Source organism: Doryrhamphus excisus, linkage group LG11 (assembly GCF_037039965.1).
Source record: "Doryrhamphus excisus strain RoL-2023G ecotype Guam linkage group LG11, RoL_Dexc_Guam_v1.1, whole genome shotgun sequence".
Classification (NCBI taxonomy): domain Eukaryota; kingdom Metazoa; phylum Chordata; class Actinopteri; order Syngnathiformes; family Syngnathidae; genus Doryrhamphus; species Doryrhamphus excisus.
Window position 1 is genome coordinate 18,674,771 of NC_136367.1, and position 22,900 is coordinate 18,697,670.

The 22,900-nt window shown below is 40.3% G+C and overlaps 1 protein-coding gene across 4 annotated transcripts in view; it reads left to right on the forward strand.

Annotated features, from left to right (window-relative positions):
* Window positions 1–21,633, forward strand: part of LOC131126041 (sodium- and chloride-dependent GABA transporter 2-like) — a 30,733-nt gene extending 9,100 nt beyond the window's left edge. For all 4 annotated transcript variants that reach the window (XM_058068204.2, XM_078794943.1, XM_058068197.2 and 1 more), the window contains 12 exons: window positions 4,622–4,762; window positions 6,200–6,287; window positions 11,115–11,247; window positions 11,458–11,592; window positions 11,767–11,870; window positions 13,031–13,155; window positions 13,225–13,337; window positions 13,419–13,556; window positions 13,654–13,756; window positions 16,288–16,388; window positions 17,655–17,825; window positions 21,020–21,633. In XM_058068204.2, coding sequence (XP_057924187.2) covers window positions 4,622–4,762; window positions 6,200–6,287; window positions 11,115–11,247; window positions 11,458–11,592; window positions 11,767–11,870; window positions 13,031–13,155; window positions 13,225–13,337; window positions 13,419–13,556; window positions 13,654–13,756; window positions 16,288–16,388; window positions 17,655–17,825; window positions 21,020–21,169 — 1,502 coding nt within the window. In that variant the 3' untranslated portion in view covers window positions 21,170–21,633. The remainder of the gene's footprint in view (window positions 1–4,621; window positions 4,763–6,199; window positions 6,288–11,114; window positions 11,248–11,457; window positions 11,593–11,766; window positions 11,871–13,030; window positions 13,156–13,224; window positions 13,338–13,418; window positions 13,557–13,653; window positions 13,757–16,287; window positions 16,389–17,654; window positions 17,826–21,019) is intronic.
* Window positions 21,634–22,900: the final 1,267 nt, after the last annotated feature.

Sequence of the window (22,900 nt, forward strand, 5' to 3'; positions counted from 1 at the left end):
CTTTTAGGTTGGGAGGCCACCACTCTACCGCCTGAACCATGCCGCCTCATCATTAATATTTATTTTCTTGAAGCAGAACTAACTCTAGAAAATCTTGAATAAGTCAATGTTAAACATTGTACTTCGGTACTTCTTATGTTGTAGAATCCCTCATTCTAAAATAAAGGCAAAGTCAATAAGTAAATAGGCCTTAATATCAGACAAATTATCCAACATATCCGGAAATATGATTTTTAATCTTGTCAAGTGTCAATGCTGCATTCACGTACAATTGGAAATCACAGGAAACAAACCCCAAACATACACATGCAGCCCAACTCGGGTGATATTTACAAAAACAACCTCTGGCTCTAAAGCAAAACTCCCAAACTAGATGAAGATGCCTGTAATTCCTTCCAAAATCAGTATTGTGTGAGCACCTGTGCGCCGTATCAGATAGGATATTCAAACCCGAGCGACTCGGGTGCCCGACAAGACCAGGTGCCGCTCACACGGGACATTTTTAATACTATAATTGTTGACGGCAGGTCCGTGGCAGCTTCTTGGGTTTCAGGGTCCCAAACATGTGCACAGACAGCGGGGGCTTTGTTACTGCCTGCGAGCGTTGAATGAACAGACAATGTCGGCCATGTTGGAAAAGACTTTGGCGCGTCACGAGCGTGTCGCACCAAAGCACCATGCTATTTTAAACAACAAGATCACCTCACTTGTACCGGGCTCACATTAGAACGCCAAAGTCATTTTACAAGCCGAGTTTGTATGCAAATGAACGACGGCAAAGGCAAATAAGAATGCAAAGCCGACGTTCAGACAGGAAATCACAGCAAGTATTAAAATAGCAGGGATGGGTCCATTCTCTTCATGCAATAGTTCATTAAAGTTCATATAATCTGTCAAAAATACATTTTTAAACATGAGAAAAATTCAGTTTGATGCACTTTTGATGGAAGAGACGCTCGAATACTGACTTTTGGCGCTTGTCTCATGACATCATAAAGGAAAAACCTCCATCCTCAAGGCCAAGATACCACGGATGCTACATGGATCATCTACCAATAACGATAAATGAGATAGATACTTTGTTCATCTCCAACAGAAATTCACATTTTCAGAGGCTCGGACTTAAAAATCACAAAATGAAACAACTTGGGGGCAGGAATGATCTGCTTGGTCTTTCAGTGGAGCAGGGCAGTGATAGTAATCTGCCACTGAAACAGCTCTTCTGGTGGGAGATGATGAGCTCTGGTTCCCATCAACTATATTTTTCTATTGATGGTCAGGGACGCTGTTAGACGATTCCAACGACCTCTGGCAAATAGGGAAGTATTTGGGTGGATTGTCGTGATTTGTATTATTATTATTATTATTATTATTTGTATTCCATTTATTTCAATCGTATGCTACTTTATTTAGCAAGCACATCTCCAATCAAAACAATGTGGACGTCATCTTTATGCTATTTTGTGCTCATTTGTCATTACATAAAAGACATAGTCTCAATTCAACAGTTATGATAAAATTAAAAACTACAAAGAGATAAAGCTAATATTCTTTCACCCTTTGGTTTGTTTATATTCGATAAACAACCGCACACAAATAGTCTATGGAGGACAAGACATAATTAGTACAATGACAAGAATACAGCAAAATTACCCCATAAATGTGATATTCACTTCCCCATGGGACAAAAACGAGCTCCAAACTAACCACATTGCTTGTTTGTGCTTTTAAATTCCAACATGAAGGCTTCCAGTACACTATTGTATGATCTCTGATATGTACAATTGTTGAAAAATACTCTCATATGGGACCCTTAAGTAGTGCCGTCAACATGTTTGCTAAGTAGATGATGACACAAAAATACTTACTAGAGAAGCTCAGCTGGCCACATCCCTAATTTTGTACGAATAAAAAAAAAATGAAGTTTTAATACTTCTACTAAACAATCCACTATCTCGTATCGTGCCTTGGCGCCACTGTCAAGAACCTTGCAGTTATCTCTGAAGGGCTACGTCCTCTCACTCAAAACTCAAGGATACTCACACTTGGTTTTTCCAGTTTGGAACTGGTGGGTTAAGTTCAGGCTACCCACAAGTTTGGCAAAGAAAAAACCCAGGAAGCAGACATGTAGCAGAAACACAACTTAACACAAAGCAACTGCTTGTGTCAATATTGACTTGATTCTGGTCTTTTTTTTCCTGTGTGGCCCTAATACTAATCCGAAAAGGTTGAACTGAGGCAACTGGAATAGGTGTGGCCCCTGGGGTGGGGGGGTTTGGGGGTTGTTGGTGTGTTTTGCACGGCACGGCTGGTGAACGACTGTCCATGTCTGGTGGCCAAACCGACTCGTTGGTGGCAACTCTTACCCTGGAATGAGACAATCTTTAGGGGAATGACGTTAGGAGAGCCAGCGAGCTACTTTTAAGTCCCAAAGATCAACCTCCGACTATAAACACAGAAAATATACACATTTACTATACTTATACTTACAAGTATTGATGTATGTTGTACACGTATATCAGGGGTGCACACCCTTTTTCAGCATGCGAGGTACAAATACACGTAATCTACCTCTCGACTTCCACCTCTAAACCCTCTCCCCCAAAGATTGTCTCATTCCACAAGACGAGTGATGGCTTAATGAGCTGTTTTATCATTCTAAAGTTAAAATAATGCAAGGTACAATCTACCTCTTGACTTCCACCTCAAAACCCTCTCCCCCAAAGATTGTCTCATTCCACAAGACGAGTGATGGCTTAATGAGCTGTTTTATCATTCTAAAGTTAAAATAATGCAAGGTACAAATACACGTAATCTACCTCTTGACTTCCACCTCAAAACCCTCTCCCCCAAAGATTGTCTCATTCCACAAGACGAGTGATGGCTTAATGAGCTGTTTTATCATTCTAAAGTTAAAATATCACAGTGATGTGTGTCCCGATTGTCCCGATTCCAGCTCTGGAAGACGTTAAATAGTACCTCACAGACACCGGTTTTCCCGATGGAAACGTGCCAAATGCGAGGTGAGCCGTGCCAAGCCAAGCCAAGCACAGTGGCATAATAGACGATAAAAATCCTGCCGCATAATGGCTGTAAGTGTACAATTGACCGTTTGGGGTCTAGAGAAGAAAATAATACTGTACATGCAGCTAAGGCTAATGCTAACACACATTTTTGTGTTTATATAATAGTAAAATATATACATGTAATTTAAGCAAAAATGCATTATCCATAAGGGATACGCGTTTATGATGAGTATCCGGCTCATCCCTATGAATGGACTTGCGCCCTGCTCGCTGTACACCGGGGTCGCTGCCAAGTACAATTTCAAATCCGCTAAATAACACGACAAAATTAAATATTTCACTTGTAATTGTGAAAGTAATATACTGTATGCCAAAGATAAAAATAACGCTAATATTCCTTTTTAAAAAAAGTATATATTTTAATGCATTTCTGTGTGGAGTTTGCATGTTCTCCCCCGTTTTCTCCGGGTACTCCGGTTTCCTCCCACATTCCAAAAACATGCTAGGTTAATTAGCGACTCCAAATTATCCATAGGTATGAATGTGAGTGTGAATGGTTGTTTGTCTATACGTGCCCTGTGATTGGCTGGCCACCAGTCCAGGGTGTACCCTTGAAAATGAATGAATGAATGAATATTTTTTAATGTACTTTTTGACCTATGTGTCCAAAAATTACACAGAATTTGACATCTAACAATTTTTGAACTCTTAACGATTAAGTTTGCAATACATGATTAAACCCGACTGATCCCAAGAGTGTCGTTTCAAGGGGGCGTTTAAAGTGGAGGAAGCCTTTCATTGTCGGCATGGCTTTCTATGAAGCGTTCAAGCACATTTCCATTGTTGTACGTTTATGTGGCCGCGACTTGGCAAACAATAGCGGGCAAAAAGGGTGGCCTGTCGGTCTCGGCGGTGATGCATTACTATGTTTTTCTATTCTTAACAAGCCGACAACGTGCGAGTCCGTCAACACTCCTTTTGACTTTTCCCATGGGTGGCTCTCAGCCCAAGTCCATTCCTTCCTACTGAACACATAAATGCTTTTAATATGGTACAAGATTGTAGAAATAACTCAAATGGCTGTGGCCTGTTTTTAGCAATTGGCAATGCTCATAAATACTGCACTTGTTGGAAGCGGGTTCGAGCTTGTGACATGTGATGCTGGGAGGTTATTTACAGCAGGCGGATGGCGTCCAAAGCAGCGCTGTGTCCGTTCCATAAAACGTGTCATCTGGATATCAACCATGAGGTTTTCATAGCTATATGCTATGATGGATATCGGACAGAACATACCAGATTTAAAAAAAAAAAATTTTATTGTTGACAAACTGGCCATCAAGTCTACAAAAACAAGGCGAGCCAAGCGAGTGAAGGCCGAGTGAAACTCGACGCCTCAATGACGGCGTTGTCAGGTGCGTTTATGTGGTGTCTTTCCTTCTCGTATGTCAGCAAGATCTCAACGTCACCCTTGTGACCATCACTTAACGTGGGCAGGTGTGTGCCAGATGGCGAGAGACAAAGCAGAACCACAGAAGGCAGTTGGCCCCGCAGCTTGCGTCACACATACAGCACACTGACCCGCCTTCTCTCCTCAGGGATTGGCTACGCGACCCAGGTGGTGATCGCCTATGCCGCCGTGTCATACATCGTCATCCAGGCTTGGGCCTTTTTCTATCTCTTCTCGTCATTCAGTTCCGAGGTTCCGTGGGCCAGCTGCAGGAACCCCTGGAACACAGGTAAATTATATAGAATTATGTTTTATTACATATCATTTTTTTGTTTTGTTATTAAACCCCAACGTTTGAACCCACAAGTGTCATTGCTTAATGAGCTCAAAACAAAACTAGCCACCAAATTCGGTACACACCTTTAGCGGACTGACAAGCACAAGTGTGTCAAATTTTAGCAATATTTGTTGAAAAACATGGTCACCATGGTAATGGCAATGGTTTTATTTCATTTTTACATGCATTAGATTACAATTGAGTGCATCCCATAATCAGTTCACAGTTCCGCATGTCCAAAAGGAGTAGGAAGAAGCAAAGCTTATTAAATCCTACCCCTCCATCTGGTACTTTTACAATCAGTAACAGTTACATTTGTTCACTTCCTGCTTTCCTAATATAGTTTAAGGGTTTTTTTTTAAAAAAAAATTATTTATTGTCATGTACCGAAGTACGAGGTGATATGAGCATCCAATGCCATAATGGGTACCATAGTGACCATCAATATAGTGATATATATAGCACATCATGACTGGTTCAAGACTCTTCATCCTTGTATTTAGCAAACATCAACTGCTTGTATTGTTTCTTGAATCGGCTCATCGTTGTGCATTGTTTGATTTCCTTACTCAATCCATTCCATAGTTTGATTCCACATCCTGAAATGCTATGGCTTTTTAACGTAGTCCTAGCATATAAGTGTTTCAAATGTAGTTCTTCCCTGAGATCATATTTCTCCTCTCTTGTAGAGAAGTATTGGATGACATTTTTAGCTAATTGGTTATTTTTAGCCTTATGCATTATTTTAGCTGTTTGAAGATGAACTATATTAGCAAGTTTAAGTATTTGTGATTTTAGAAATAAGGAGTTAGTATGTTCTCTGTAGGCGGCATTATGAATGAAAACTTGATCAAGATATAAAAACCAGATGAAAAAATGGAAGAAAACACATTTTACACTGATGGATCTTAAGGAGGTTCCTAGTAGAGCTTCAAGAAACGGGAGTGGGAACACTTTTTTTGAGCAAGCAAACATGCATTAAAGTGAAAGACTGTTGATCAGCTCATTAAAAGTTTAAGACCGTAGTTCAAAAAGCTCTAAATTAAAAAAAAAAAGCGTTCATAGCTGTGCCAAGAATGGGTTTGGGCATTCTTGGTGCCCATATCTCCAGGAGGCGAGTTGGAATGTTGCTCCATGTGGTGAAGATGGCTTCACAGAGGGCATCCACTGTCTGGAACTGATGTCCATTTTTGTAAACTTCCTTTGCCATCCATGCCCAAATGTTCTCCATTGGATTTAGATGAGAGAATGACTTGACTTGACTTGACTTGACACAGGAATACTTGGAACCTCCATTAAGATCCAACAGTGCAAAATGTAAATGCTTGGAATTTTTGAACTTATCTGTCTCAAGTTTTCACTTTTTTGTGTGTGTGTGTGTTTTTTTAGAGAACTGCGTTGAATTCGACAAAAAAAACGTGTCATCCAATTGGACAGCAGCTGCAAACGCGACCACTCCTGCAACGGAGTTCTGGGAGTATGTTTAACTTGATATTTGAATGTCATTTGTCATCACACTCTATCATGGATATTTTAAAAGCAAACATGACACGGTACAGGTCAATATGCATTGCCATTCATTTTAAAAATGGAGAACGAAGCCGGAAAAGTAACGCCCAGGAGTCCTGCTATGAATACACCAGTCAAAGCTCCTGCTTGCCATTTCTTCATTTTAGAAGATTAAGATTTAGCAGCATGTAAAATGGCTGCTTATGCTTCCAGCTCATGGAATCCCTGCAAAGTAAATGTGTTCACATTTTCCGAAGGATGCAAAGTAGGAACTGTACTACTGTAAATCAGTAAGTGGATGGCTATAATGTAGGAAAAGTCAAGTTTCATTCAGATTCAGAATGTCCTCTACAGCAACAGGACTGCATTATAATAATTATTTTAATTATAATTATGGTAATATGCTGATAAATGTCAACAAAATATCATGTAAACGTTATAAGACTCCTAAACTAAAATGATACAGTAGAAGCAGAATCTGAATCCGCCGATTTGAAAAGCAAATTTGGTTTCGATTTAAAGGAAAACTGCCTTTTTTGGGGGGAATTTTGCCATCCATAATGAATCCGTATGGAAAACATGAACACGTATTTTGCTTTTCTGCATTTGTAAAGATCTACTGTAGAAACTGTTAGCAAGAACGCACGTAATGGGGCGCACCTATTTTCCCACAACCAACGCTCCATTTACGTCATATGACCTGCAGGCTACAGAAACATTATTAACATTGTTACGCCCAAGAACTACATTGTTAGTATAGTGACGCCTCGCCACACCACAACAGCTACCGACTGGCTTCACCTCAGGCCACTAGCGAAAGGTAACGCTACATACTGGAGCTGCCGCCACTGCTGCTAGCGTTCACAAAAACAGTTGCACTTGAGGGAAACTGGCGTGCACGACATGGCGGCAACCCGCAAAGGCACTGCTGATTCAGTCTCGACTAGTTTACGGTCATTGTTGCTATGGCGACTGCTGTATACAAACCTTTCAAACAGGTGACCCCATTCCTTTCCGAGTCAATCAATGATAACGGGCTAAGAACTGACACTTGCGGGACGCCACATGCCGGAAATTCTCTTGATTTAGCTACCCTTGAACACAACATAGTTAATTTAAGATTATTTCCTTGCTGTATAAAAACCTTTCAAACAGGTGACCCCATTCCTTTCCGAGTCAATCAATGATAACGGGCTAAGAACTGACACTTGCGGGACGCCAATGCCGGAAATTCTCTTGATTTAGCTACCCTTGAACACAACATAGTTAATTTAAGATTATTTCCTTGCTGTATACAAACCTTTCAAACAGGTGACCCCATTCCTTTCCAAGTCAATCAATGATAACGGGCTAAGAACTGACACTTGCGGGACGCCACATGCCGGAAATTCTCTTGATTTAGCTAACCTTGAACACAACATAGTTAATTTAAGATTATTTCCTTGCTGTATACAAACCTTTCAAACAGGTGACCCCATTCCTTTTCCAAGTCAATCAATGATAACGGGCTAAGAACTGACACTTGCGGGACGCCACATGCCGTAAATTCTCTTGATTTAGCTACCCTTGAACACAACATAGTTAATTTAAGATTCTTTCCTAACAAATACTTCTAGTTTTGTGAAGTTGACTGATTTCTGTGGGCTTTGGGGAAACAGTCTACAAATGTGTCAACTGTTGACTACCTGAAATACATCTCTCGCCAGGAAAAATACACACATTCAGACCGAAAATGCAACATCCTCGCGTGACTCTCGAGGCAGAAAATGTTTTTGTGTCTGGGAAGCAATCTGACGTTAAGCTCGGGGATTCGGGGATCTGTGTCCATAATGCGGAGTAATGAACACGAAGCAGCAAAAATAATGACATCTTGCTTCATTTCAAAGAAATTCTCCCCAGTGTGTAACCTCTCCTCCCACCTTTTGCACTCAGTGCTGGACACCAAAACACCACACACTCATGCAAATAGCATTTCAGGCTCGGGGAAAGTGTTACGAACGCTGTTTGTGCGGCGGTATGCACATGTAGTAAACCTTAAGACAATGCGTTACTGTTTCCATGACTTCTGACTAAAGTTGGGTGATATTTATGTACCAGTATACCACTATAGATTCTTCCAAGGATAGGAAAATGGCCTATTCCGGTATAAATAATAAATGCAAACAAGCTGAGTTGATGGCGGACCACATCACCATGAACACTAAACCGCCTCCTCCCCAACTAAACAGGTAGAAATGGTGATAAACACCGGCGGGGTTAGCTTAGTTTAGCATGCTAGTGTGGTTCTGCGCGTACCGGATGAGTATATCTTCACCGCTTTAATGTAAAGAGCTTGGCGATGACGTGTTTATTCTTGTACCCAACTCGTCTTACAGACATTCTCACCACACAGAGGACACTCGACCGTCAAACTATGTCAACAAGAGTCTCGTAAAAATATCTACATGTGGAGTTGGAATTGCATGGGTGACTACATCTTCTTTAATGAATGACAAGCAGTAATGTCTGCTGAGGCTGAGATCCCATTTGAAAAGTTAGCTAGTTTGTTTGTAATAAATAAATGTGCTTTACAATATGGCAAACCTTATATGGCTTAAGGTTTGTAGCTTTTTATACAAGACGTCGCTGAATTTAAACGGTGGTATACTGTATGCTAAAGTCCATATTACCCAACATTAATTCTCACAGTCATTTTGGGTATTTGTCAACTGATGCGCACTTGACTCTTATCTATGTCAAGTTATATACCGTGTCGGGGGTGCTGGAGCCTATCCCAGCACCAAACAACCATTCACACTCACATACCTATGGACAATTTGGAGTCGCCAATTAACCTAGCATGTTTTTGGAATGTGGGAGGAAACCGGAATACCCGGAGAAAACCCACGCATGCACGGGGAGAACATGCAAACTCCACATAGAGATGGAATTGAACTCGGGTCTCCTAGTTGTAAGGCCTGCTTGCTAACCACTCGTCCACCGTGCAGCCGTGCATACAGTCCCCACATTTTATGGTATCTTTTCATTGGACTCAACACGCATTGTCTAATGCAGGGGTGGGCAAACTACGGCCCGGGGGCCACATGCGGCCCACCAAGTGTTTGAATCCGGCCCGCCAGTTGCTTTTTCAGTATTTCAACTTTTAACATACAAACTGGCAACATGTCTTATTTAGTCATTTTTTTTTTAAATGTAAAATTTAGTGACATAGTTTGATGTTTAAAGTGCTCCTGAAAAAAGCCACATGAGAACATACAGCTACAATTAGACAAATCATTCAAGGAAAATGTGTGTGTTAAATACATGTTCTGGCCCCCTGGACAATTTTGTTAACTCAATGCGGCCCACGAGTCAAAATATTTGCCCACCCCTGGTCTAATGGGACCGGGATTAACTTAAGTGGTTCAGATAGCATCAAGCATCCAGGGCTGCATGAGTGCTGCCGGCACTGGAGAGCCACAGTTGATTGAGAACCATGAACGCCAATGTGTATTCTGGCATACTGAAACGGAAACAAGTGTCCAGACCTAAACCCTGTACACTATTATACTGTTAGCTGTACAATGACTACTTCTTACTTTTTATTTTATCAAAGTGTCATTTCTTTTTAATTCTTTTTAAGCCATAAAAAGATATATTCGTAGAAGTGTATATACATCCTGTATACAGAATCCATGAGTTACAGCGTACTCTTGGAGTGTCACGCTTCCAGCCACAGGAAGGGGGTGTGGGGGGGTCATCCATCTGTCTTCCTGTCAGCACCCATCTAACATTCCCATGCTGAGCTTAAAGTGAGACAAGGTCGAAAAGACACAACGAAATGACAGAAATATCTTTAAATTTATCTTTACATTTGCGTCGGGCTGCATGGCGGTCGAGTGGTTAGCACACAAACCTCACAGCTAGGAGACCAGAGTTCATTTCCACTCTCGGCTATCTCTGTGTGGAGTTTGCATGCGTGGGTTTTCTCCGGGTACTCCGGTTTCCTCCCACATTCCAAAAACGAAACGACTCCATATTGTCCATAGGTATGAATGTGAGTGTGAATGGTTGTTTGTCTATATGTGCCCTGTGACTGGCTGGCCACCAGTCCAGGGTGTACCCCGCCTCTCGCCCCAAGACAGCTGGGATAGGCTCCAGCACCCCTGCGACCCTCATGAGGATAAGCGGTAGAAAACTAATGAATGACTTCATAAGAGCGACATACAGTGGAACCTTGGTTCGCGTTATGACTCTTTTCTCATAAATGTAATTTTTTTGTAAATTTATGTCTTTTTTGTAAATTAACGACTTTATTATCGTGAATGTACAAATTTGTTCTTGTAATATTACAACTTTTTTTACAACAATATCATGAAATATTTGACTACATAAGCTAACAAGTGTGGTGTGGTGCCCTGTGATTGGCTGGCCACCAGTCCAGGGTGTACCCCGCCTCTCGCCTGAAGACAGCTGGGATAGGCTCCAGCACCCCCCCGCGATCCTCATGAGGAAAAGCGGTAGAAAATGAATGAAATGAACATTTGCGTCAATGCCAACACTCCATTCATCTGCACAATCTGATGAGATGTCATTTTACATTTGATCAACTTTACTGAAGCATTTGTCAGATCAACCTACGTAGTCGGTTGTCCACATACTTAATCACCGAGTTTTATTGATACTCCCAACTTTTATACTGTTATCTACAGTATACCGTACACGGTACATCTACACACTCCATCGCTATGTTTGGATGATTCCACTGGTTGTCTTAAATACATTTAGTCAATAACAACCATGTTTGTGTTTTAAGGAGACGAGTTCTGGGTATTTCCAAGGGTATTGAAGAGATTGGAAGCCTGAGATGGGAGCTGGCCTTGTGTCTCTTGTTGGCATGGATCTTGTGCTATTTCTGTGTTTGGAAAGGAGTGAGATCCACTGGAAAGGTAACGCTCCCTTATCTTTCCCATTTATGTGATTACGTTCTATTTATCAATCAGAAACCATATTGAGCAAAGGAGCAATCCAGAAATATTTGGGCTAAAATCAATTGCTTCTGGCACATTTCATCCCTGTGATTTTGTCTCTTTTAATTATTTCTCATCAAATTAGTACTGAAATGTATCAGCATTAACCCTCATTTCTTTTGTCGACAGGTAGTTTACTTTACAGCCACGTTCCCTTATGTAATGTTAGTAGTTCTGCTGGCTCGTGGACTCACTTTACCCGGTGCCATGGATGGCTTAATTTTCTACCTCTATCCTGACCCGACAAGGTTGGTGGACCCTCAAGTAAGTAATAAAACGCCAGGCCTAAAAATTCAACCATGACGGGAGGCGATAAATCAGCCGCCTCTCTGAAACAAAAGGCTAAAATCCTGTATTTGATTTTAAATTCACACGTTAATCTTATAGTTGTTTGCTCATGGGAGAGTTTACATCTGGATTTCTTCCATGTTTACTCAGGTTTGGATGGATGCGGGTGCACAAGTCCTGTTCTCTTTTGGGATTTGTCAGGGAAGTTTGACCGCTCTGGGAAGTTACAATGAGTTTAATAATAATTGTTACAAGTAAGTATTGTCTTTGACATTTGAATGAACAGAACCATAGACCACATACAGTTTAGACACACGCGAATGTGTTTGTCATTGACTCGTTTTTTTTGATCTTAACGATAAGTGTGGCAAACGCCACACTTAGAAAAGTAAGAAATCAGGAAGGGGACCAACCATTTTTCACACCACCGTATGTGGCTGTTATTTTTTTGTTGCACATTTTGGGGAAGTGTGTTCTTTAGCCAGCGTGTGAAGGTCTATCGTCTGTCTTTTAGCGCTGTTTATAAAAGGACCGGATGTGACCTTTCAAGGTCAATGCTCTTCCAAGTGTTTATCCTGCCTCTCCTGTGTGACCCAACATTGAGTCATTTGATGGTCAACTTATGAAACTGCTGGTTTTACTTTCATACTCTACAATATATAAAAATGTCATACATGTAATATTATAAAAATCATGTTGTAGGCTAAAAAAGTTTTTTTTTGGTTCTTCTGAATCGAAACTGCCCTCTAGTGGTGGCGGAGCTGTAGTGCAAGTCATTGCCTCTGATGAAATTAATGTCTAAATCAGTGATTCCCAAAGTGTGGGCCGCGGCCCCCTGGTGGGCCGTGATGGTACTGCAGGTGGGCCATGGGAGGTCATTAAAAATATGATTCATTTGTGCAAATATTTTTTTTAAATATTTTTTATTGGAAAATATTTATTGCACAAATTATAAGCCTAAGTAATAACCTATTGAGTGTTATTGTTACAATATATATATTGGAACATTATGCAGTTTATGAGTGGAACGTTACTGTCTGGTCATCATGCCAGTCTTGAATGCAGTTAATTAAAAGTATGATTAATTAATTCTGTCTTGTGTGTACACCACAGATTAATTTTGGGCTTGCTTTAGCCCCCTATTATTATTAGTTATTATTATTATTATTAATTATTATTAATAGTAATTAATTTTAAATTATTATTATTATTAAAAATAATACTCATAATAATAATAACAGTAATAATAATAGTTAAGTACTCTGAGAACGCAGCATTTTGTCCTTGTACTGTTTATAGGAATAAGGTGGGCCGCGGACATCAGTGGGCCCTGAGTTGGTAAATTTTGGGAACCCCTGGTCTAAATAATAATAATAAAATAATAAAAAATAATGGCAACATCTTCTCTCCTTAGGGACACGTTTGTTCTGTGTTTGGTGAACGGCGGGTCAAGCTTTGTGGCGGGATTTGCCATCTTCTCGGTTTTAGGATTTATGTCCTATGAACAGGGACTACCGATATCTGAAGTGGCTGCTTCTGGTAAGTAGTGGACCTAGTATTACACAACTATTAAAACTAATACTAACAGAATCATGTGTCTCAATGCAGGACCTGGCCTTGCGTTTATTGCATATCCACGGGCCGTAGCCATGATGCCGTTGCCTCAGTTATGGGCCATCTGCTTCTTCATCATGGTCATCCTTCTGGGAGCTGACACACAGGTCAGCGCCCAATGAAACGTTCACGAATAAATGTACGCTCGTATGTGGGTTCCATCTCTTCTCATTTGTCTCCTCCGGTAGTTTGTGAGCTTGGAGTGCCTGATGACTTCCGTGACGGACATGTTCCCAACGGTTTTCCGGCGAGCTTATCGGCGAGAACTGCTGCTGCTTTGCCTCTGCTCCGTTTGCTTCTTCCTCGGACTCCTTCTCGTCACTGAAGTGAGAGCTGCTACTGCTAACCTTTTTCAAATTCATATTTGAACATGTGTTGTGTGCAGTTTGTCGTTGTGTCATGACCTATGCGCACTTCCTGCAGGGGGGCCTGTATTTCCTTCAGCTTTTTGACCACTACGTTTGCAGCGGCAACAACCTTCTCCTTCTTTCAGTGTGTCAGTCCATAGCAATCGGATGGATATATGGTAAGTCATTTGTTTGCATTCAAAATAACACTTGTTTTTTTTTTAAAATACAGTGGTGCCTTGGTTAACACCATATATCCCTTCCAGAAAGTCCAGCTGAACTCTAACCAAAGCAAATTTTCCCTTAGAAAAAAAAGTAAATCCGATGAATCTCTACCAGATGGCCAAAAAACATTTTTTAGACAATAATTGTATTTTTACATACAGAGAATGATGCAAAAATAACAAATTAATGTCCAACTGAACATTTAACATCACTTTTAACAATCAATGAACAAAACAACCATAATTTGCAAAATGTAAAAACAATATCAAACTAAATATCCACATTCAAGAACCAATAAACATGAACATTGCCATTTTTGTAAAATTGTTATGTAAAATCCAGACGCTAAACAAGCACTTGAACGCAAGCCAAAATTTTGAATGTTAACCAAAAAAAACAGGTGTATGTTAACTGAGGTACTGGATGGCACTAAATAAATAAAAGTAAAGTGTTATTGTGCACATAACCGCCCTCCAATGTTAGTTTGCACCACAGTCACATAATATTTAATTAATCACTAGAAAGCATTAGATGCCAAAACAAAAACATACTATTATTTAGCACCTAGACCAGGAAGTCAGTTGGTGATTTTCCATCGTGTCCCTAAGTTGACTGTGGAAATGTCCGTGTTATGGTGACACAAGCAGCCCTGCACACCATCGCGTATGAGATGTTACTTTTGGCACGAAGAGTAAATGCCAAAAGATCGAGCCAATAGACTTGTTTGGCTTGGAAAAGTACAGGCTCTGCGGGGGAGGGGGGGTAGACCCCCGAAATACACGATTGCATGAACCCCTTGTCAATCATACCAAGGCTGAGCCAATCAAAATACGTGGGCGTGAACTTCTGTTAAACCAGATGCTGACCGCTAGCTTTGTCAGCATACAAAATGAAGGAGCGTGAACTCGTCCTTGCCGTCCACAAAAACATTGTCTTCTGTTCACGAAACTGGTTGTAAAAATGAGCTAAAACTGCTCCCATGGCTAAGGGACTATATGTACTAATCTCCTCTGCTGTGCCCGTCATCACGTTTCCTTAATTGACGCCGTTTGACTACTACGTTGTTGACGTCACTTCTTTAAACGACGCTGATTGGCTCGCATCTTTTGTGGCGGTCACAAGTGCACCATGAAAAAAATGGATTTTTTTAACCTTTTATATTCACCCACACTTCCAAGAGTATACGTATGTGAAACTATGAAAGTATTTTTTTTTAAATATATATTTTATTACAAACTTAAATTTTACAAAACAGAATAAGCAGAATTACAGGAACATAAAAGTACAATTCTACAGAACAATATCAACATAAATAAGAAAATATAAATAAAGAAACAAAGTAAAAACAATAGAAAACATGTGGTATGTTTTCCATTGTTTTTTGTTGTTCTTATTTTCAAACAATATCCCCCTTCTTTATTTACATTTTCTTATTTATGTTATGTTCTTCATATTAATTGTTTTTAGAATGTTCTCCAATGTATGAAAGGTTTTCACTGCTTTTCTGTTTTTGATTATCAGCTTCAGTGATTCATACAATATTTTCAGTTCAGAAGAAAACTGGTTAATATTTGGCTTACGTAACATCACTCTGGATTTGTGAATATCAAATTTTCCAAATAAACAAATACATTTCTGCAAATCTTTACGAAGGTTTATGAAAGTAAAAGTTCACCACACAAAATAAGGTAACTGTATTTTTTAGGGATCTGCTGCCCCCTGCCGGAACCTACTGGCAATGAATTTTTTATGTAGCTTATAGAGAGGCAATTGAGTTTAAATGTTATACAAATTGATGCTACAGTTAAAGCAATTTATTCCGATGCTTAAAAAAGTCAAGTATACCGAATATTATCTTAGCGTAAACATACTGTATATAATCAACTGATGGTTTAGATAACCTTCTTACCAAAGAAGCCTGAAGTCATATACATTCTGTACATTGTGTACATTCCTTTAATTTATCTTGGCCAATAGACTTGGCGTGCACTTCTTTTGAGTGTCACACTCCCGCGGCTCTTAACGCACTTTGTCTGCCAAATATTTTGTCCTCTTTTCTTCCTCCCATCACTCCCATTTAAGCTTATCTGAGCTTGAGGGCCATTAGATTCCAAGGAGGACTTTGGCGCTCTTAGTTGATGCTCATGCATGCTTTGCGCTACCCTTTCGTTAACAGGATTTTGTTTTTGTAACTCAAGGGTTTAAGGATTTGGGTGAGAAATAGATTTTGTCGGGTTTCACACATGCCGCCAAACAACGCACAGGCACTTTATTAGGTACACCTGCACATACTTGTGACATTGTATGATCGTATTGGTGGTATTAGTGTGCATATAATGAGGTATAATCCATAAAAACAACCACTTGACTGAACATTTATTTTAATTCACACTCCCTCATAAACACATTATAAGGGGACTGCCTCATATGTTTGTTATGAATACCATTTTATGTTGAAATCTTGGTGTGTGTGTGTGACAAACAGGTGCAGATCGTCTGTATGACAACATCGAAGACATGATAGGATATCGTCCATGGCCGCTCATGAAGATTTGCTGGCTTTACATTACGCCCGCTGTCTGTTTGGTGAGTTTGAATCCATCAATCCGTTTCATAAAACGTGTTTGTTTTTTGTTTTTTTTCTCACCAAGCATCATCTTGTTGTTCTTCCCTCGAGCTTGAAATGATACGAGAAGAGGAACAAGGAGGAGTTGGATGGGAAGCAATTAAAGATTGTAACTTTGTGACGTGAGGAATTTGATTAAGGTGCTGGTGTCGGTGCCAGGTGGGTTAGGATGAAGGGAGTGAAGGGTCTGCTTTCCTACTGAGAAGTTTTCATATTTGCTTTTGTACGTGGGGATGAAATCTCTAACTGCTACTTTGCTGTATGATAGTGCTGAGTGGTTACTGCAAAGAGGGGGGAAAAAAACAAAAAAACGATGGTAACAAACTTAAAACATGCCATTTGGCCTTTGCTTGACTCATTAATGGGCATACCTTATTAGAAATTCAGACTTGTAAGCCCAGAAAATTATTTTTGGCTGAAAGAAATGACACATTTTCCATATTTTAAAGGGGACCGATTATGCTCCAATAGACCAGCTCTACATGATAACACACACAGAAAGCTTTCTAGATCTTCCCGATTCTGCACCTCTTTTTGCAGTGTTCCCGAGGACTTCCAGAAACATAGTGCAGGCAATCTGTAGTCCATATAAGGAAGTCTGGGTTGCATAGAACTCGTTCAAAACGGCTTTTAGGGCTACCAATGAATGTTGAATGGCAAAGGTGATCCACTGTACTCTAAAAAAATACTTTGAGCCACATTTGGTAATGGTAATGGTTTTATTTCATTTGAACATACATCAGATTACAATTGAGTGCATCCCATAATCAGTTCACAGTTCCACATGTCCAAAAGGAGTAGGAAGAAGCAAAGCTTATTAAATCCTACCCCTCCATCTGGTACTTTTACAATCAGTAACTGTTACATTTGTTCACTTCCTGCTTTCCTAATATAGTTTAAGATTTTTATTTTTATTTTTATTTTTATTTTTATTTTTATTTTTATTTTTATTTTTATTTTTATTTTTATTTTTATTTTTATTTTTATTTTTATTTTTATTTTTATTTTTATTTTTATTTTTATTTTTATTTTTATTTTTATTTTTATTTTTATTTTTATTTTTATTCTGAGATCACATTTCTCCTTTTTCTAGTTCTAGAAATCAAATCTTTATTTTCCGTCACATTTTCCACCTCATGAGTGAGGTCCTCATAAACACGGCAGGAGTGAATTGGAATGTCGATGTTGACGTATTGAAGTTTTTCCTTGTTTTCTTTCCCTGCCAGGGTACCTTCATCTTCTCCGTGGTGAGATACAAGCCTCTCAAATTCAACAAAACCTACGTGTACCCGACTTGGGCCTACGCTTTGGGCTGGTTCCTCGGGCTCTTCTGCGTCCTGCTGGTACCGTTGTGGATCCTCTTTAAAGTGACTCAAATGAAAGGCACGACATGGCAGGTAGGCGTTTGCTAAAGAGTGTGGCTCTGACACAAATACTCAACTTCAGACTCTTTTATCAGAACAGATATTACTGGGAACTTAGTAGACTACAGCGTGAACGTAGCCCTCATCTACTGGATTAGCAGCACTCTGACTCAGTGGTTGCCTCGGCAACACCCAGGCTGGCCCACAATGACCCGACACGCCCCTGGTTTGGCAGTACCGCCACTGGTGGCACAGGGATAATGAAAGCTCCACCAGGCCTTTTGTGGCCCAGCTTGATGGCTAAACCAAAGAACCTGCGCTGTTCTGTTGCGACGGTGCCAAAAACAAAACACACCACCGCCAAAAATCAAGTCAGAGTGGTTACTACGACGATTGCAACGCATCCGCTGAGGAATTTTTCACACATCTCAAACATGTACTTACTTTAAACATTGGGGGTAAAAATCTTTTATTTCACCAGTGAAAACACAAATGCGGGGTTACAAAATGTGCTGAGTGGGCGGGACTTTAGGTAACATGGCTATGGGCCAACTCACAGCTGCAGGCAACGTGCTGGATTTAATAGTAGTAAGTCGTATTATTATTATTATTATTATTATTATTATTATTATTATTATTATTATTATTATTATTATTATTATTATTATTATTATTATTATTATTATTATTATTCCAAGGATGGGTGTGTCATCTGTTGGTGATACAAAATCTGAAATTTCATTTACATTAATATTCATTCATTCATTCATTTTCTACAGAGGGTCGTGGGGGGGGGGGGTGCTGGAGCCTATCCCAGCTGTCTGCACACCCTGGACTGGTGGCCAGCCAATCACAGGGCACATATAGACAAACAACCATTCACACTCACATTCATACCTATGGACAATTTGGAGTCGCCAATTAACCTAGCATGTTTTTGGAATGTGGGAGGAAAACCGGAGTACCCGGAGAACATGCAAACTCCACATAGAGATGGCAGAGGGTGGAATTGAACCCTGGTCTCCTAGCTACCACTTATCCTGACAAGGGTCGCGGGGGTGCTGGAGCCTATCCCAGCTGTCTTCGGGCGAGAGGCGGTGTACACCCTGGACTGGTCGCCAGCCAATCACAGGACAGTATTATTATTATTATTATTATTATTATTTATTATTATTATTATTATTATTATTATTATTATTATTATTATTATTATTATTATTATTATTATTATTATTATTATTATTACTCCAAAGATTGATGTGTCATCTGTTGGTGCCACAAAATCTGAAATTTCATTGACATTAATATTATTGCTCTTATTGTACTGAGCAGCCAGACCCTTTCCTACATAGCAGTTAGTTCCATTTCTGGTTCTGTGGTTATCATCACACTATTCTAGTCACTTGTGGATTCAATGCCGTAGCAACGTCGTGATACCGTACAACGATACCCCCCAGTGGCTGAGAGCAGTAGGTGGGTTGAGCAACATATATATCTGACAGCTAGCTACACGGGTTTGGGCTAGCAAAAAATGAACTCTTTGGAGGGTAGCAAAAGGTAGTAAACATTTTTACATACATTTGTATTTACTATTGGATCTCACCTTAAATATAATTTCACTTTTTTCCACTCTAGCGTGACATTTGTGACTGTACAGTCGTTTCTTTTAGTGGAAAAATACACAACATGTAATGAACCCTTTTTACAACTTAGAATGAAACCGTTTCTTGCGTCATACATTTATTGGCGAATTAAATACAAACCATCAGAGTCAGTATTGCCAATATTTATACCGATAATTTTTTTTTTCAAAAAAGGTTGCATTGTGGAAGGATTTTTAAAGCTTTCAGACGTGCATTTGTGTGATTTTTAGGTCCAATGTGTGATTATGCTATGTCAACATGAAAAAATGACTGTACAGTCACACATGCCACGCTGTAGTGTAAAAAAGGGATATTTTATTTAAGGTGAGATATCATAGTAAACCCAAATGTATGTAAAAACGTTACCTCTTGTTACCCTCCAAAGGGTTATGGAATGTAACACATTGACATTCCTCCACATGTCAGACATTTTGTTTTTTACTTACCAGCCCAAACAGGTGTAGTTAGCTGTCAAATGTATATGTTGCTCTTGAGCAAATGACTTACGGTTGACACCTTTAATGTTCAAACCTGTCTGTAGGTGTTAAAATTGCTGTCCGTTTGTGAAACTCTGTCTTTTTTGCTTCTGGCGAATTTGAGTGTCTTGTTTTTGTGTCAAGTTCTGACATTCATGTGTTAACGTTTTTTTTTTTTTGTTTTTTGGGGGGGTGGGGGCACGGCCTGAACATATTCTTTAATCCTTTATCCCAAAATCTTCCGAGCAGTATTCTAGCAAAGGAACCCACCTGGTCTTGTTGTTGTTTTATTACAGATTTACAGTATGTGTTATGCATTATTGATGAGATATTATGCTGTTTACATTAACCAACAAAAATGGATAAATGTCAGGAAGAGCATAAACATGCTAAAATATCCCAAATGATTTGGTGGCCAAATCAAATTAATTATTAATTTGTATGGCATATACACTACCGCTCAAAAGTTTGGGATCACTTGGAAATTTTTTTGGGCCCGTCTGAGATTTTTTTTTCTTGGCAGTCCTGCCATGAAGTCCAGCATCCTGAAGTTGACGGGTACTATTTAGTGCTGCTGCCAGGTGACGAACTGTGAGGCGTCTTTGTCTTAACCTACACACTCTCACCTAACCCCCCCACCCCCCCAAAAAAAACGAATTTTCTGAAGCAAAATGTGTTTTCTTTTCACCCCAGACTGTGTTTAATTTCCCCATGTGGAGTAAAAATCAACTCATTTTGCCTTGAAACATCACTGAAGGGATGCACGGTGGTCTAGTGGTTAGCACGCAGGCCACACAGCTAGGAGACCCGAGTTCAAGTCCGCCCTCGGCTATCTCTGTGTGGAGTTTGCATGTTCTCCAAATTGTCCATAGGTATGAATGTGAGTGTGAATGGTTGTTTGTCTATATGTGCCCTGTGATTGGCTGGCCACCAGTCCAGGGTGTACCCAAAGGCAGCTGGGATAGGCTCCAGCACTTCCCGCGACCCTCGTGACGATAAGCGGTAGAAAATGAATGAATGACATCACTGAAGTTAGTTGCGCAGATTTGAAAAAAAAATGAAAAAATATGATTTTTTTTTTCTCAATCTGCCCACTTTGTCTCCACAGAATCTCAAGCAGCTTTGCCGCCCGGAAAACCATCCCCGCGACTCCGCAAAGCAACCCGAGCAATACCCACTGAACCCCAGCAAAGCCCTCGCCCCGCCTGCCAACGACTACAAGGGAAGCGGCGGCGTGGAGATGGAGGTGCAAGTATGAGACCATGAACATTTTCCCTCAACGTCTCTCGAGGCCACGCGTGCATTTTGCCGTTCTTGTGCCACCTTAACAGGTCTCCCGTTTATCATGTAGTGGTTATGTCAGTTGAATAGATCATAAGCTTCACTCCAATCAACGCTTTCATGTGTCAGTATGCCAACGACAGAGTGTGTGCAGACACGGGACTGCTGCTGTAATGTTCTCATGAGGATGGATCACAAAGTACCAAAGCTGAAGCACTATATTACGCTTTTAACAGGACTGTGTTTTCTGAGTGTAAGCTCCGTGTGCACGTGCAAACTCCCGCAGTGACACATTCCAAAAAAAAAAAAAAAAAAAGACCTGCTACCACACTCTCATTTCATGGACAATGCTGCAGTGAAAATACAAGATTTTGCAGTAAAAACACTTCTTTTTGCCTGTTTTATGGCAATTTATGGCATATTTTTTTTCAGGTGACACATATAATGTGCTATTTCATGTCCAAATTCTTGCTACCGTTATTCCTTCAATGACTTCACACAAAACCGGAGACTCATAGAATGCAATTAGTGTATTTTTCGGACTATAAGTCGCACTTTTTTTAATAGGTTGGCTGTTCCTGCCACTTATACTCCAGAGCGACTTTCATTTTCTACCGCTTTTCCTCACAAGGGTCACGGGGGTGCTGGAGACTATCCCAGCTGTCTTCGGACGAGAGAGACGCAGTACACGCTGGACTGGTCGCCAGCCAATCACAGGGCACATATAGACAAACAACCATTCACACTCACATTCATACCTATGGACAATTTGGAGTCACCGATGAACCTAGCATGTTTTTGGAACATGGGAGGAAACCGGAGTACTCGGAGAAAACCCACGCATGCACGGGGGAACACGCAAGCTCCACACAGAGATGGCCAAGGGTGGAATTGAACCCTGGTCTCCTAGCTGTGAGGTCTGCGCGCTCCAGTGTGACTTATGTATGGGTTTTTTTCTACCTAATGATGCATTTTTGGCCTTGTGTGACTTATACTCAGGAGCGACTTATAGTCCAGAAAATACGTTTTTTTTTGTATTTGGCATATTTCAAGATATGAATTAGACTTTTAGCCGAGATGGGGTCGCCAGATGTCACTCTCCCGGACCACTTGGTCCAGGTCCTCCTGGCGAATCTCGAGTCTTCCCCAAGCTAGTTGAGAGACATAGTTTCTTTAAAAGGTCATGGTTCTTCCCCGAGGTCTCCTACCGGACAAACATGCCCTGAACACGCCTTCCGCCCCCCAGGGAGGCGTCAGTTGTGACCGAGACTGTAGGTGAAGGTAGTAACGTAGATAAACTGGCAAATGGAGGCAATGGAGGCTCTCTTTCGGCAGACTTTGCACCAATCTGGCTGTCGATCTCGCCTTCCATGAAGACCTTGAGGTACTTCAACTCCTCCACTGAGTTGTGAGTGTTAATATTCTATAACTTGATTATACTGTTTAACAATCAGACGTGTGTATTTTAGGGATGAAAAATCAGACACATCCATGCCTGCTAATAAGTTCTCACAAATGTTTACTGACTCAACATAGTGTTTATGTCTCCGACACAATCAATACAATCCATAAAACACATATATCACCTGTTGTTACAAAGTTCCTCTTAAAACCTTTTGTCTTGTTTTCCCACTCCAAGTAAATGTATGCTGGCTGACTGTATTAGAAACTGTTCTTTCTCTCTTCATACAATTCAGATATTTATGTG